The sequence below is a fragment of the Carcharhinus amblyrhynchos genome, chromosome 6 (genome assembly GCF_965287045.1).
Source record: "Carcharhinus amblyrhynchos chromosome 6, sCarAmb.v2.hapA, whole genome shotgun sequence".
NCBI lineage: Eukaryota > Metazoa > Chordata > Chondrichthyes > Carcharhiniformes > Carcharhinidae > Carcharhinus > Carcharhinus amblyrhynchos.
In genome coordinates this window covers 47674875-47691241 of record NC_137329.1, presented here as the reverse complement: position 1 = coordinate 47691241, position 16367 = coordinate 47674875, and the positions used below count along the sequence as shown (strand labels likewise).

The following is a 16367-nucleotide window of genomic DNA, read 5'->3' as shown; positions in this document are numbered from 1 at the left end:
ATATCCCTCTATTCCCATCCTATTCATGTATTTGTCCAAACATCCCTTAAAACTCATTATTGTATCCACTTCCACTACTTCCTCCAGCAGCGAGATCCAGGCACCCATTGCCCTCTGTAAAAAAAGAACTTGCCTCATACATCTCCTTTTAAACCTTGCCCCTCACACCTTAAACCTGTGCCCCCTAGTAATTGATTCTTCCGCCTAGGGAAAAAACTTTTGACTATCCACTCAGTCCATGCTCCTCATAATCTTGTAGACTTCGATCAGGTTGCCCCTCAACTTCCGTCGTTCCAGTGAGAACAAACCAAGCTTCTCCAACCTCTCCTCATAGCTAATGCCCTCCATACCAGGCAACATCCTGGTAAATCTTTTCTGTACCCTCTCCACATCCTTCCATTAGTGTGGGTACCAGAATTGAACACTATTCCAAGTGCAGCCTAACTAAGGTTCTATAAAGCTGCAACATGACTTGCCAATTTTTAAACTCATTGCCCCCGGCCAATGAAGGCAAGCACGCCGTGTGCTTTCTTGACTATCTTCTCCACCTGCATTGCCACTTTCAGTGACCTTTGTGAATAAGAATAAGGAACCTTCATTTTCAAGGGATATTGCAACTCTGATAAAGAAGAGAGAGATGTATGATATGTACAGGCAACAGGGAACAAATAAGATGCTTGAGGAGTATTAGAAGTGCAAGAAACTACTTAAGAAGGAAATCAGGAAGGCTAAAAGAAGACATGAGGTTGCTTTGGCAGTCAAGGTGAAGGATAATCCCGAGTGCTTCTACGGCATATTAAGAGCAAAAGAATAGTAAGGGATAAAATTGGTCCTTTTGAAGATCAGGGTGATCGGCTTTGTATGAAACCAAAAGAAATGGGGGAGATGTTAAATGGGTTTTTGCATCCGTATTTATTAAGGAAACTGGCATGGAGTCTATGGAAATAAGGCAAACAAGTAGGGAGGTCGTGGAACCTATACAGATTAAAGGGGAGGAGGTGCTTGCTGTCTTGAGACAAATCAGAGTAGATAAATCCCCAGGACCGGACAGGGTATTCCCTCGGACCTTGAAGGCGACTAGTGTTGAAATTGCAGGGGCCCTGGCAGATATATTTAAAATGTCGGTATCTACAGGTGAGGTGCCGGATGTTTGGAGGTTCGTGTTGTTCCATTGTTTAAAAAAGACTCAAAGTAATCTTGGAAATTATAGGCTGGTAAGTTTGATGTCAGTAATAGGCAAATTATTGGAAGAAGTACTAAGAGTTAGGATCTACAAATACTTGGATAGACAGAGACTTATTAGGGAGAGTCAACATGGTTTTGTGCATGATAGGTCATGTTTAACCAACCTATTAGAGTTTTTCAAGGAGGTTACCAGGAAAGTGGATGAAGGGAAAGCAGTGGATGTTGTCTACATGGACTTCAGTAAGGCCTTTGACAAGGTCCCGCAATGGGAGATTAGTTAGGAAGGTTCAGTCACTAGGTATACATGGAGAGGTAGTAAAGTGGATTAGACATTTGCTCAATGGAAGAAGCCAGAGAGTGGTAGTGGAGAATTGCTTCTGAGTGGAGGCCTGTGACTAGTGGTGTGCCACAGGGATCAGTGCTGTGTCCATTGTTGCTTGTCGTCTATATCAATGATCTGGATGATAATGTGATAAATTGGACCAGCAAATTTGCTGATGATACAAAGATTGGAGGTGTAGTGGACAGAGAGGAAGGTTTTCAAAGCTTGCAGAGGAGATTTGGACCAGCTAGAAAAATGGGCTAAAAATCGCAAATGAAGTTTAATGCAGAGAAGTGTGAGGTATTGCACTTTGGAAGGACAAGCTAAGGTAGAACGTACAAGGTAAATGGTAGGACACTGAAGAGTGTAGTAGAACAGAGGGATCTGGGAATACAGATACGTAATTCCCTAAAAGTGGCGTCACAGGTAGATAGGATCATAAAGAGTTCTCTCAGGACATTGGCCTTTATAAATCAAAGCATTGAGTATAAGATTGGAATGTTATGGTGAGATTGTATAAGACATTGGTGAGGCTCAGTTTGGAGTATTGTGTGCAGTTTTGGTCACCTAATTACAGAAAGGATATTAATAAGGTTGAAACAGTGCAGAGAAGGTTTACAAGAATGTTGCCAGGACTTGATTCCATGGAGCTTAAAAGAATGGCGGAGATTTGATAGAGGTGTATAAAATTATGATGGGTACAGAAAGAGTGAATGCAAGCAGGCTTTTTCCACTGAGGCTAGGGGAGTAAAAAACTAGAGGACGTGGGTTAAGGGTGAAAGGGGAAAAGTTTAAAGGCAATATTAGGAGGGGGTTCTTCACACCAAGTGTTGGGAGTGTGGAATGAGCTGCCAGATGAAGTGGTAAATGAGGGCTCACTTTTTAACATTTTGAGAAAATCTTGGACAAGTACATGGATGAAAGGGGTGTGGAGGGATAAGATCCAGGTGCAGGTCAATGGGACTAAGCAGAAAAATGGTTCGGCACAGCCAAGAAGGGCCAAAAGGTCTGTTTCTGTGCTGTAATGTTCTATCTGTACATCCAGACTCTTCTGCATGTCAATACTCTTAAAGGTTCTGCCATTTACTGTATATTTCCTATCTGTATTAGGCCTTCCAAAATGCATTATCTCACATTTGTCCACCAACCTTTGTGTTGACCGCACACTTACTATTCAAACCAGTTACCTTTTCCTCCAAATCATTTTTATATATTACGAACAGCAAAGGTCCCAGCACTGATCCCTGAGGAAGGCTACTTGTCACAGCCCTCCATTCAGAAACACACCCTTCCACTGCTACCCTCCGTCTTCTATGACTGAGCCAGTTCTGTACCCATCTTGCCAGCTCACTTCTGATCCCTTTTGACTTCACCTTCTGCACATGTCTGCCCTGAGGGATCTTGTCAAAGGCCTTACTGAAGTCCATGTAGACAGCATCCACTGCCTTATCTTTGTCAGTTCCTCATAAAAACTCAAGTTACTGAGACATGACCTCCCCTTCACAAAACCATGTTGTCTTTCGCTAGTATGCCCACTTATTTCCAAATGGGAGTAAATCCTGTCTCAAAGAATCCTCCCAAATAATTTCCCCATCATTGATGTAAGGCTCACCGGCCTGTAATTATCTGGATTATTCTTGCTAGCTACCCTTCCTAAACAAAGGGACAACATTGTCTATTCTCCAGTCCTCTTGGACCTCCCCTGTAATCATTTGGGATACAAAGATTTCTCTCAAGGTCCCAGCAATTTCCTCTCTTGCCTCTCTGTTTTTTGGGGGTATATTCCATCAGGCCCTGGGGACTTGTATATCTTAATGTTTCTCAAGAACCCCAATACGACCACCTTTTTGATCTCAACATGACTCAAACTATCTACACACTCTTTCCCAGATTCATCATCCACCAAGTCCTTCTCTTTGGTGAATGCTGATGCAAATTACTCATTTAATACCTTGCCCATTTCCTCAGGCTTCATAGATTTCCTCCCCTGTCCTTGAGTGGGCCAACCCTCTCCTTGGCTGGCCAATGAATTTTCGTGACCCCTTTTAGCCCTCCTTACTCCTTGCTTACGTTTTTTCCTACTTTCTTTGTATTCCACACTTGCTTCGTGTTTTCCCAGCTTCCCACCCTTGACAAATGATTCCTTTTTCTCTTTGACTGGGCTCACAATATCTCTCGTTATCCAAAATTTCCAAAACTTGCCATACTTACCCTTCATCCTTACAAGAATGTGTCAGTCCTGAATCCCTATCAACTTACACTTGAAGGCCTCCCACATGCCAGATGTTGATTTGCCCTCAAACCTGTGCCTCCAATCTATATTCTTCAGTTCCTGCCTAATATTCTTGTAATTAGCCTTCCCCCAGTTTAGCACCTTAACTTTATCCATCAGTACCTTTTAAAGCTTATTGAATTGTGATCATTGTTCCCCTACTAAAAGGTCAACTACCTGGCCAGGCTTATTCCCCCAATACCAAGTCCAGTATGACTCCTTCCCGAGTTGGACTATCTACATACTTTATCAAGAAGCCTTCCTGGATACTGCTTGCAAACTCTGCCCATCCGCGCCCCTAGCACTGAATGAGTCCCAATCAATGTAGAGGAAGTTAAAAACTCCCATCACAACAACCCTATTACTTTTACACCTTGCCAAAATCTGCCTTCATGTCTGTTCCTCTATCTCCTGCTGGCTGTTGGGCAGCCAATAGTAAACCTCCAACATTGTGACTACACCCTTCCTATTCCTGAGCTCTACCCATACTGTCTAGCTGTATGGGCCCTCCAAGTTGTCCTCCTGCAGTGATAGTCCCCTTAACCAGTAGTGCAACTCCCCTTTTACAACCCCCTCTATCCCGTCTGAAACATCTGTATCCTGGAATGTTAAGCTGCCAATCCTGTCTTTCCCTTGACCAAGTCTCTGTAATAGCAACAACATCATAGTCCCAAGTACTAATCCAAGCTCTGAGTTCATCTGCCTTATCTGTTACACTGCTGGCATTGAAACAAATGCACTTCAGTCCACCAGCCCCTCTTTGATTAGCAACTACATCCTGTCTGCTCTTTCTCTGAGTCTTACTGGCCCTACTGTCTCAGTCCCCTTCAATTAATTCACCTTTGATTTGGTTCCCACCCACCTCCCAAACTAGTTTAAATCCTCCTGTCTGACTCTAGCAAACTTCCCGACTAGAATATTTATGCATTTCCAGTTTGGATGCAACCTGTCCCAGAAGAAACTCCAATGGTCCAAATATCCCTCCCTTCTACACCAACTGTTTAGCTACATGTTGAGCTGCACTGTCTTCCTATTCCTAGCCTCATTGGCATGGGGAGTAATCCTGAGATTACAACCTTAGAGGTCCTGCTTTTTATACGTCTCTAAAGCTCATATCTATGATGTTTTCCGTCACCTTCATGCTCTTAAGTGCATCCAACTGCTGCAAATTGAGGTGTTGAGTACAAAAGCTAGGAAGAAATGCTGAACCTTTAGCCACAACTAGAATATTGCATCCAGTTCTTTTCACCACATTTTAGGAAGCTTGTGAAGGTCCTTGAGTGGGTACAAAAAATGGCTCCATGAGTGAGGAACTTTAGCTACAAGGTTAAGTTGGAAAAGCTGACCTGGAAATTATGGAGAGTTTTGATAGAGGTGTATAAGAAAGGCTTTGGATGAGGTGAGCAGAGGAAATCTGATGCCATTAGCTGACTGTTCAAAAACAGGTTCAAGATTCAAGTGATATAAAGAAGAACTTTTCTGTGCAGTGAATGGTCATGAACTGGAACTTACTGCCAAAGAGGGTGGTGGAAGTGGAGACCATCAATCATTTCAGATTGGAATTGGATGAGCACCTGAGGGAAATAAGCTTGCAGGCTGTAGAGAAAGAGCAGGGAAATGGGGCTGACCTCACTGCTGTACCTAGAGCCAGCATTGATTTGATTGGCTGAATGGCCTCCAATGTTGCAATTATTTCACAATTCTAGATGACTGTAACAGGGAACCATGACTCACCTGGGATGTATCTGGGTAAATTCTTGAACCAAAGGGGAGATGGAAAGACGTTATTAAACTGGGAAACAGAACTTCTGGTTTAATTATTTCCTGCTGAACTGTTAACTTGACTGCCGATGGGTCACACTGACATCCACTATGAATTTGGATTTGGATAAACATACACAACATACAGTGAACGCAATCTTCCTAGTACAAGCAATACAGATGCATTGAACCACTCACGAGAAACTAATCTGCACAATCCCTATAAATGCTACAAGAGCAATCAGAAACTGGAAATTTTATAGCAATTTACTTACTGCCTGACTCCCTGCCCATCATTTACAAGACACAGGTCATGAGTGTAATACAATATTCCCTATATCCCTGATTTAGTACAGACTCAACAACACTCCAGAATCTTCACGTTTTCCAGGACAAAGCAGCCCACTTGATTGGCATCCCATCCACCATCTTAAACATTAATTCTCTCCACCACCAGTACACAATGGTAACAGTGTGCATTATTTGCAAGATTACGACACTCTCAATAGCATCTTCCAACCTACAATCTCAACCACCAAGAAACACAAGGATAGCAGAACACTGCTTGTAAGCTCCTGTCCAAGTCATACAACATCCTGTCCTGGATCCATATCGCTGCTCCTTGACTGTTGCTGGGTCAAAATCCTGGAATCCCGTAGAACAATGGAAAAGTTACAGCACAGAAAGAGGCCATTTAGTCCACCATGTCTGCACTGGCCATAAGATTCAAAAATTAAAAAGCCGCCTGTTCTAATCTCACCTTCCTGCACCTGGCTTGTAGCCTTGCAGGTTAGAGTACTTCAGGTGCAGATCCAAATATCTTTACACCCTTCCTAACAGCACTGTGGGTTTACTTACTCCATGTGAACTTTAGAGGTTCGAGAAGGCAGCTCTCCACCACCTTCTCGAGGACCATTTGGGATGGGTACTAGATGCTGGCCTTGTCAGTGTTGCCCACATTTCATGAAAAAAATTTTAAAAATATAGTCAAGGATGAAAGAAGGCCGTCCACCCTGTGGAAACAACTTTGTCTGGGAATGTAATTTTCCATTTTACCATCCAATCTTATTCTGTTGAATTAAGAAACTAAGAACTATTGATTGAAAGTGGAACAGGAACTTATGAAATGATCAGAGCACGCATTGTAATTGCACCTACATGAAAAGGAAAATCTGGACATACTGGGTTTTCTCGGTTCCTATTCTTACTTTATATTCTTGTGGCACTTGCACTTAACAGACACCATCCTCTGAGTTCTGGAAAGAGTTGCGATTGCTTTTGCCTCGGAAGGTCCCTCACCGATGTGTCATGACGGATCCCCAGACTCGACTCCAGGATGACAAGGACCCTATGCTGATCCTTAACCCAGATTACTTGGATTGCAGATCTGATCCTGACCCTGAAGGAGATCTGGGTGAGTGGAGTGATTGATTTGACAACACAGTTCTGAAAATGCACAGAGTTAGGACGTTAATAAAGTTGAAAAGAACAAAAGACACCTTTGGTTTTAAAAACCTGTGAATTGTCATTAGGCAAGTTGAGAAGTGGGTTTTTATGGAGGTTTCAAAGATGCAGAGGAAGATGGAGACGCAGAGCAGATAAAGAGGACACTTCACAGTGATGAACCTAAATGCTGAAATTACAACCAATAATAGGGAAACGTGGATGGAGGTGCTGAAGGCCAAAATGAGGAACAGAAAATTCTGAGTTGGATGCAGAGCTTGAGGTGATTAGGACACAGTTTTGAAAAGATTTGAACATGTATATGCAAATATTAAATTTGAGATGTCAGAGGACTGGGAGTCATTTAGATTATGGGATTTTACAGGTGTCAGAATTTAATATGAAATGAAATTGGTAGAAAGGGAAGCTGACCAGGATTACATTGGCATGGTGAGTCTGGACAAGCAAATATATTGGGGCAGGGGTAATTATGATGCGATATGGGAACAGAAACTGTCAGGTATGGGCACAAATGAAAAGTGGAGCTTTTTCAAGGAACAAATACTGCGTGCCTTGATAGGTATGTCCCTGGCAGACAGGGAGGAAATCACTGAATGAGGGAACCATGGTTCACGAAGAAGGCTGAATGTCTTGTTAAGAGGAAAGAGGACGCGTATGTAAGGATGAAAATACAAGGTTTAGTTGGGTTGCTTGAGGGTTACAAGGTAGCTAGGAATGAGTTAAAGAAAGGGCTTAGGAGAACTAGGAGGGGGCATGAGAAGTCCTTGGTGGGTTGGATAAAGGAAAACCCCAAGGCTTTTTACTCTTACGTGAGAAATAATGACCAGGGTGAGGTTAGGGCCCGTCGAGGATAGTAGTGGGAACTTGTGCATGGAGTCAGAAGAGATAGGTGAGGCGTTAAATGAATACTTTTCTTCAGTATTCACTAAGGAGATGGGCCATGTTTTTGAGGGTGGGTGTGTGATACAGGCTGATAGGATGGAGGAGGTAGATGTTCTGAGGGAAGATGTATTAGTAATTTTGAAAAACGCGAGGGTTGATAAGTCTCTTGGGCCAGATGGGATACATCCTAGGATACTTTGGGAGACAAGGGATGAGATTGCGGAGCCTTTAGCTTTGATCTTTGGGCCCTCGGGGATTGTGCCAGAGGACTGGAGAGTGGCGAATGCTGTTCCTCCCTTCAAGAAAGGAAATAGGAATGACCCTGGTAATTGTAGGCCAGTTAGCCTTTCTTCGGTGGTTGGTAAGTTCCTGGAAAGGGTCCTGAGAGATAGAATTTATGACCATTTGGAAAGATGCAGTTTAATCTGGGATAGTCAGCACGGTTCCGTGAGAGGTAGGACCTGCCTCTCAAATTTGACTGAATTCTTTGAGGAGCTAACTAAATGTGTAGACGAAGGTAGAACAGTTGATGTCGTATACATGGATTTTAGTAAGGCGTTTGATAAGGTTCCCCATGGTAGGCTTATGAAGAATGTAAGGAGGTATGGGATGGAAGGAAATTTGGCCAATTGGATAAGTAACTGGCTGTCTCATAGACAAAGGTTGGTGGGGGAAGGAAAATTTTCAGACTGGAGGCCAGGTACCAGCGGTGTACCACAGGGGTCAGTGCTGGGTCCTCTACTTTTTTTTCAATGACTTGGAAGAAGGAGCTGAAGGGTGGGTTAGTAAATTTGCTGATGACACCATGATCGGTGGAGTATTGGATGAGGTGGAAGGCTCTTGCAGTTGCAAAGAGACATTGATAAGATGCAGAGCTGGGGCAGAAAAGTGGCAGGTGGAGTTTAACCCTGATAAGTGCGACGTGATTCATTTTGGTACGACAAACTTGAATGCGGATTACAGGGTCAATGGCAGGGTTCTGAGAAATGTAGAGGAACAGAGATCTTGGGGTTCATATCCACAGATCTCAAGTGGATAGAGCCATGAAGAAGGCTTATAGTGTGTTAGCATTTATTAATGGGGGGTTTTGAGTTTAAGAGCCGCACTTATGCTGCAACTATACCAGACGTTGGTGAGACCACATTTGGAATATTGTGTTCAGTTCTGGTCACCTCACTATAAGAAGAATGTGGAAGCACTGGAGAGAGTGCAGAGGAGATTTACCAATTTGCTGCCTGGTTTGGAGGATAGGTCTTATGAGGAAAGGTTGAGGGAGCTGGGGTTTTTCTCTTTAGAGCGGAGGAGGATAAGAGGTGACTTAATTGAGGTTCATAAGATGAGGGGGATATATAGAGTGGACGTGCAGAGACTATTTCCTCTTGTGGATGTAGCTGTTACTAGGGGGCATAACATTTAAGGCTCATGGTGGGAGATACAGAAGGGATGTCCGAGGTAGATACTTCACTCAGAGTGGTTGGGGTATGGAATGCACTGCCTGCTATGATAGTGGAATCGGATACTTTAGGAACTTTCAAGCAGTTATTAGATGGGCACATGAGCGCACCAAAATGATAAGGAGTGGGATAGCTTGATCTTGGGTTTGGACATAGCTCGGCACAACATTGAGGGCCAAAGAGCCTGTACTGTGCTGTACTATTCTGTGTTTCTAATTTAGGGAGTAGATGAATGGGGACAAGGGAAAAGGGTGGCTATGTATCTGTATTGGAGAAGCAAATAGGTAATCAATTTAAAAATAAAGACACTTGGTTACACTATGGCTTTCTGGTCTGAACATGAACTTTAATGACTTCTTCAGACCTTAGTAATATTTTCTACTTCTTTACAGCAGGGGGTGCTGGTGATTTGATCGTGTTAGGTCTAACAGGGGTTGCAGGGTATGGGAAGAGGGAAAGTGATTAGTTGACTTTGTTTTTAAACCATTTATGAAAATGTCGTGCTCGTGGTGTCAGGAAAGAGAATCTGTGCCTGTGCTCTGGTCCTGTTTTCTCTCTCTCTTTTCATTTTGGATCTCCTACATTTGCAGCTTATTATTTCTTCAGCTTCCTCTCTCTCTTGTTGGCTTTTCCTTTGTGTTGTCCTCTCATATTTCACTGTAACCACTTGTATGTTCTTTTGATCTTTAATTCCTTTCCATTGCTGATAATCAGAGATTATCTTTTGCATCATCGGCTTTCAATTGGGCAATTTATAGGTTATTCAACCCATAAAGTTTGATTGAAGAGATTATTGTTTCTTGATTAACTTTCAATTGGCAAAGGACAGAATGTTAACCCAGTTTTTTTCCTTTTAATCACCAGTTTTATGATTTCAGCATTTTTTTTGTTTCTACTTTTCAAATATTTAAACCTGATTATTGATGATTTGGCTGTAATTATGTTACATGGTGTCAGTTCTCTTTACTGAGGTCCCCAACTTCTAAGGACATGTCTGCAAATTGGGGGGAAAAAAAATTAATACTGTGCTTCATGTAGGTGAGAATTTTAAGTAATTTGAGCTAACACTGCTGTAAAAGCAGGAGGGCACTTTATCTGCAATTTGCACTCGCAGGCTCAGCATGCTCTTCATACTTTTGTATGAAAATAGAAATTTAAGGCACATATAGGTTAATGTTGAAAATAGACGGTGATCATTGTGTTGGGTAGTATTTTAGTTTAATTGGGAGAGAGTGCTCAAGCTGCTTTGGCTTGGTTCTGTTTTCCTGTTGAATCAGGACTGAAAGCTGCATTTTCCTTCTCTTCAGCTCACCTTTTCCCACTTGTTCCTCTCTAACCTTCGATTCTTTTTGTGCTATCTCCTCTCCAAATGTTGCCAATTTGCTTGTCTCTTTGATTCTGTCTCCAGATCATTTCCCCAGTTTTCAGGCTTCTGGTCACTTCAATCTCAGAGTCCTGTCTTCTGCTTGATCTCTCTATTTGCTGGCCTCCCATTTGCTTACCTGGCTCTGTTATGGTGTACTTTTACAGTGATGGCAGTGTAATCACTTGCTTGTCAGCAGCAGGGTGCAATGCAACCATGGAAAATACACAAATCCAAACTCAATAACTTACTGCGCATCAACATCCCATGTACAAAGCATAATGACAAATGTAAGAGTTGTTAGGCAGTCCCTTACACAAGTGCTCACCAGTTAACACTGATGAATCAGTGAAGCCTCTGTGCTCAGTCATCTAGGAAGCTGCAGTGACCATGTTTGGCAACTGAAGGAATAGGAACAAACATTGGTTTGAAACCACGTTTGTGAAAACGACTCTTGTCAATGAAGCAAAGAGCACAGGTTATCTAGCTAACAACATCTCCTAACTCTAAAGCACATGACATCCTCATCCCAATCAAATGGTTGTGCAGAAGACAGCAAGGTACTATGCCAATAAGTACTGGATTAATCTACGCAAAGAAATACAAGCTGCTGGTTGACAATGATGATGTTTGCATTTTGATGATGGTATTAAAAAGCACTCAGCCCCACCATCACCAAAATTGTTCCTTTGAAATGTGCCAATGGGGAAGTTCTTCTTGATGGGGACAAGCAAATGGTCCACTAGTAGAGTACAACTCTGAGTACACTCAAGTGTCATGGATATCTGCATATGTTTAATGATCTGTAGACATCTGTCATTACTTGGGGTTGACTTCCTGGCAACAAGGAAAGTACCTGAAAAGGATGAAATACCAGTTGTGCTACTCACGTAGGGAAAATCTCACCTGCTAACATTTTCCTTTCCTTCCTCCTCAGCTGGAGACTAGGTTCTTACCTACTGGAGATATGATGCAAACATCATGTTGTACAAAGATGATTGAAAGGAGTGTACCAACTCCCTAGGCATTTCATTCCACAGCGTCATCAAGAAGCCTTTGCCAGACTCATTCTAATGAGACTCCATTGATTAGCTGGCAGAATATACCCAGTGGCACAATATAGCTTCAGAGCAGTAGGTCCAACTTCAAGAGAAATGCAGACAGCAGCAAATGTCACTCTGCCATGCTTTTGTGGATATTACAGAAGTACCTGACACATGAGCAGGCTATCTCTCTGCCAAAGAGACAATTGGCTGTCCTTGCAAGTTTTGCAATCTCAGATGTTTTCATGAAACATGCATTGGCACCATTCAGTTTGATCCGCCACCTGTGACACATTTGAAATTATAAGTAGGGTGAAACAGGGCTGTATCTTAGCTCCTGTTCTGATTGGTATCTTATTCTGTGTCTTTCTGACCTATGCTTACCCTACTGACATTAAAAGGGTATACCCCCATACATGACCAGATGGGAAACCCCTCAACCCATCAAGACTTAAAGCCAAGATAAAAGTGCAGAATGTTTGGGTCAGACAAATTCTGTTGGCTGATTATGCTACACTTGCTCAGACAAAAGACCAACTCCAAAGATTCATGGATTGTCTGTCCCATGCTTATGTTTTCCCTCACCCTCTGTGTCAAGCAAACTTGGACAGAGTGTTGTGTCTCTGCCTGTGAGAAAACTCAAAACACTGCTGGAAGCAGTCAGAAAGTTCTGCTACTTGGATCTATGGTAATAGATAACTTGCCCCTTGATAACTAGTTCAGCACATGTATCAGCAAGGAAGCCACTAACTTTGACCAAGTAACAAAATGGATATGGGAAAACAATAAACTGACCTGAAGGACCAAGATGCTTATCTGCAAGACCTGTACCCTCAGCATAGAATCATCAATGTCTACAGCACAGAAAAAGTCCTTCGACACTCCATCATTGCCCATCAATAACAACCATGTAACTATTCTAATCCCATTTTCCAGCACTTGGCCCATCGCCTTGTATGTTTTGGCATCACAAGTGCGCACTTAAATACTTCCTAAATGTTATGAGAGTCTTTGCCTCCACTACTTTTTCAGACAATGAGTTCCAAATTCCCACCATCCTCTGGGTGAAAAAGTTTTACCTTGCATCCCACAAAACCTCCTGCCCCTTACCTTAAATCTCTGCCCTGGTTATTGATCTCTCCACCAAGGGGAAAAATTTATTCCTGTCAAATCCCTCTATGCCCCTCGTAATTTTATACATCTCAGTCATGTCTCCCTGCAATCACCTCTGCTGCATGGAAAACAATCCCAGTCTATCTAATTTCTCTTCATTACTAGAACACTCCAGCCCAGGCAACATCCTGGTAAATATCCTCTGCACCCTTTCCAGTGCTATCATATCCCTCCTATAATGTGGATTCCAGACTACACACTGTTTTCTAACTGTGGCTTAACCAACGTTTTTATACAGTTCCAGCATAACCTCCCCAATCTTAAACTTTATGCCTTGGCTAAATAAAGTAAGTATACCATATACCTTCATAACCATTTTATCCATCTGAGCTGCTACCTTAAAGGACTGGTGTACACCAAGGTCTCGCTGATTCTCAGTGTTTCCCAGGGTCTTGCCATTCATCATGCATTGCCTTGTCTTGTTTGTCCTGCCCAAGTGCATCACTTCATGCTTATACAAAGAACAAAACAGCCCGGGAAACAGGCTCTTCGGCCCAACGAGCCCACGTCGCCATTTTAACACTATCAGTCCCCCCCTCCATCCATGACCCTTATCTATTGTTTTATGGCCATCCACATTGAAGGAATCTAGATTAAGTTCCATTTGTTACTGATCAGCCCATCTGACCAGCACAACTATATTCTCCTGTAATCTAAGGCTATCCTCCTATTTACTGACCCGCCAATTTTTGTATCATCCATGAAGTTACATGAACCCTTGTACATTCAAGTCTAACTCATTCATATATTACTAAATGACAGCGAAGTTTGGATATCTTACACTGGCTAAGTACAAAGCCTCAGTAACTTCCATCTCTGGTGTCTATAACACATCCTTAGCATCACATAGAAGCAGTCATTTCTGAGGCAAACATGCCAAGCATGCTACTGCTGGTCAAACAATAAAAGTTTCACTGGCTTGGGCATGTGCCCAAGATGAAAGATGGCCCTATCCCCAAAAATATTGTTATACAAGAAAGTAGTCCATGCCAAGAGACCATCATGTTACCCAAAGCTCTGATTCAAAGATGCTGTCAAGAGATCATAGAATCCTACAGTGCAGAAAGAGGCCCTTCAGCCCATCGAGTCCGAAGCAACCACAATCCCACCCAGGCCCTACCCACATATCCCTACACATTGACCTGCTAATCCCTCTAACCTACGCATCCCAGGACACTAAGGGGCAATTTTTAGCATGGCCAATCAACCTAACCCGCGCACCTTTGGACTGTGGAAGGAAACTGGAGCATGCGGAGGAAACCCACGCAGACACGAGGAGAATGTGCAAACTCGACACTGACAGTGACCTGAGCTGGGAATCGAACCAGGTCCCTGGAGCTGTGAAGCAGCAGTGCTAACCACTGTGCCACCGTGCTGCCCCGTATGATGGGATATGAAAACCCTTACCATCAATCAATCACAACAAGTGAGAAACTCCAACTGACAATTGATGTAAATGGCAACAGTAGGCAGGAATTTTCCACCATCACAACATGTGATTAGAAACTCCAAAGCAGATGTTAGTCCTGCAAACGGGGCCTCAGCAGAGATCATCCCACGCAACTGACCAAGGAGCAAGTTCAAATGTGGCACCTGTGGTAGACTTGGCCTTTTCAGAATCCACTTGTTCAGCTAGCAAAAGAAGTACAGTAGATAATCTCACCTGACAAAAATTCTGAGGCTGCTTTCCTGTCTTCTGTTGCAGATGGAAAGATAACAACAAAGACAACATCTTTTACCATGGGCAGTATGTATGGAATAACCAACACCTGTTAAAATCGAACATTTTCCCCCCTCCTTCAGGTGGCTCAAAGGGATTTTCTAAATGAGGCATAGATTATGTTTCCATGTATTATGCCCAGAGAATGGGGAGCTGGGCTTGTATATTTGCAATAAAAAGCAAAGTTGATCAAGTCAGTTGCTTCTGACCTTCTTTCTCAACATGTCTTTCAGTCTCTTCTCAGTAGAATTAATTCTGCTTACCTCTTGAATGCTGTTTGCTTCAAAATTGCTTGCTACTAACCCACTCCAAACTCTGTTACCCTTTGGGTGAAAAGATCTGACTTTCCTCCTTATTCCAAACTTCTCAATTTTTAATGTCACATCTAGCCTAAGTGTGTGCAATTAGGATTTCATCAGTCAAATTTGAGGAAATGTGAAATTTCTCTCCAACGAGGAGTATCGAAGTCTGGCGATGACTGTTTTTATTTTTTCCCTAGGAGTGAGAGCACCGATTTACAAAGGCCCTCCTCCACCTGTATCTGCCCTTCCTAAAGCACCAAAGACTAATCACAGTGTGGAACCTCCTTGTGAGGACATAGAGAGAAGTGAAGTGGATATTGCAGATCTTGGATCTCGAAATTATGGAACAAGAACAGATTTCTATTGCCTTGTAACTGAAGAAGATATTTGAACCTGGGCAATCGCAATGCATAGCAGTGAACCATCCTTTCCTGCCCCATTAGGGCTGTCAACTTTATATCTCTACCAATGCCATCCCCAAAATTAACATCTTATTTATTTTGTTAAATTTTCAGAGTTCAGCCCTTCCTGAAAACACTTGAATCTCATGTTTTGAGAAAGTTGTGCGATATGATGCCAGCAATTCTATAAACTTAGTTTTTGTGGCTCAATGTCTGAGCCAGCTGCATAATCTGTGACAAGATCTCAGTCCTGTCACACATGGCTGCTAATGGCTAAAATTCTGCACTTTCAAAATGGGTGAAATGTTTTTGAAAAAGACTGTACATGTTAAACATTCAGTTTTGTTTTGACATGTACAATGTCTGACCTGTCCTCAAAAATGTAATCTATATATGGCTGGAGAAGCAAATGATGAGATGGAGTATTTTTAGTAATCTGCTCTACTCCACCAGCCTCAAGATTAGTGGTGATGTTTGGAGTTTTCCTTCACTGCTGTGCAAGATGTGGGCCCCCTACTGCTTCTGATTCCCTCCATCCTATGTGATTGATCATCAGTGGAGTAGGGAGAGAGTGGGAAAAGTTTGGCATATTTCCTTTTCTCTCTTTCCCCACTAGCCTTTCTCACTATTGCCTTCCTGCAGCTGAAAGGACTGGATTTTAGAAACCCTCTGCATAAATGTGAATGCTATGAGCTCTTTGGGTAATTAGGGAAGGTATGTACTGAACTGATGTTCTTTTTTCTACACTTGTGGTATCCCTTGTGAGTATGAAAATGGTGTATTTATTGGAATGCTGGAAGAAGACATCAGAAGTTATCATCTGCACATTATATTGATTTGTTTTTATGGGTTAAGTTTCTTTCAGCTGCTCAAATCAAAATGTTTTAGTTTTAAAAACTGCTTATTAAATTTATTTTTATTCTTCTTTGCTGCAATGCAAATAATCCAATCATGTGAAATCTCTCATATTTTCTCATCCTAGCATCTAGATGAATCTTTGCTGTGTTCATTGTATGTTTTAAAGT

The 16367-nt window shown here is 42.4% G+C and overlaps 1 protein-coding gene across 3 annotated transcripts in view; it reads left to right on the top strand.

The window, feature by feature from the left end:
* Nucleotides 1-16367, top strand: part of sigirr (single immunoglobulin and toll-interleukin 1 receptor (TIR) domain) — a 57734-nt gene that overhangs the window by 38426 nt on the left and 2941 nt on the right. For 2 of the 3 annotated variants that reach the window (XM_080190406.1, XM_080190404.1), the window contains 2 exons: nt 6780-6954; nt 15139-16267. In XM_080190406.1, coding sequence (XP_080046532.1) covers nt 6780-6954; nt 15139-15332 — 369 coding nt within the window. In that variant the 3' untranslated portion in view covers nt 15333-16267. Of the gene's footprint in view, nt 1-6779; nt 6955-15138; nt 16268-16367 lie in introns of those variants that run through there. The other variant, XM_080190405.1, reaches the window with a different exon arrangement.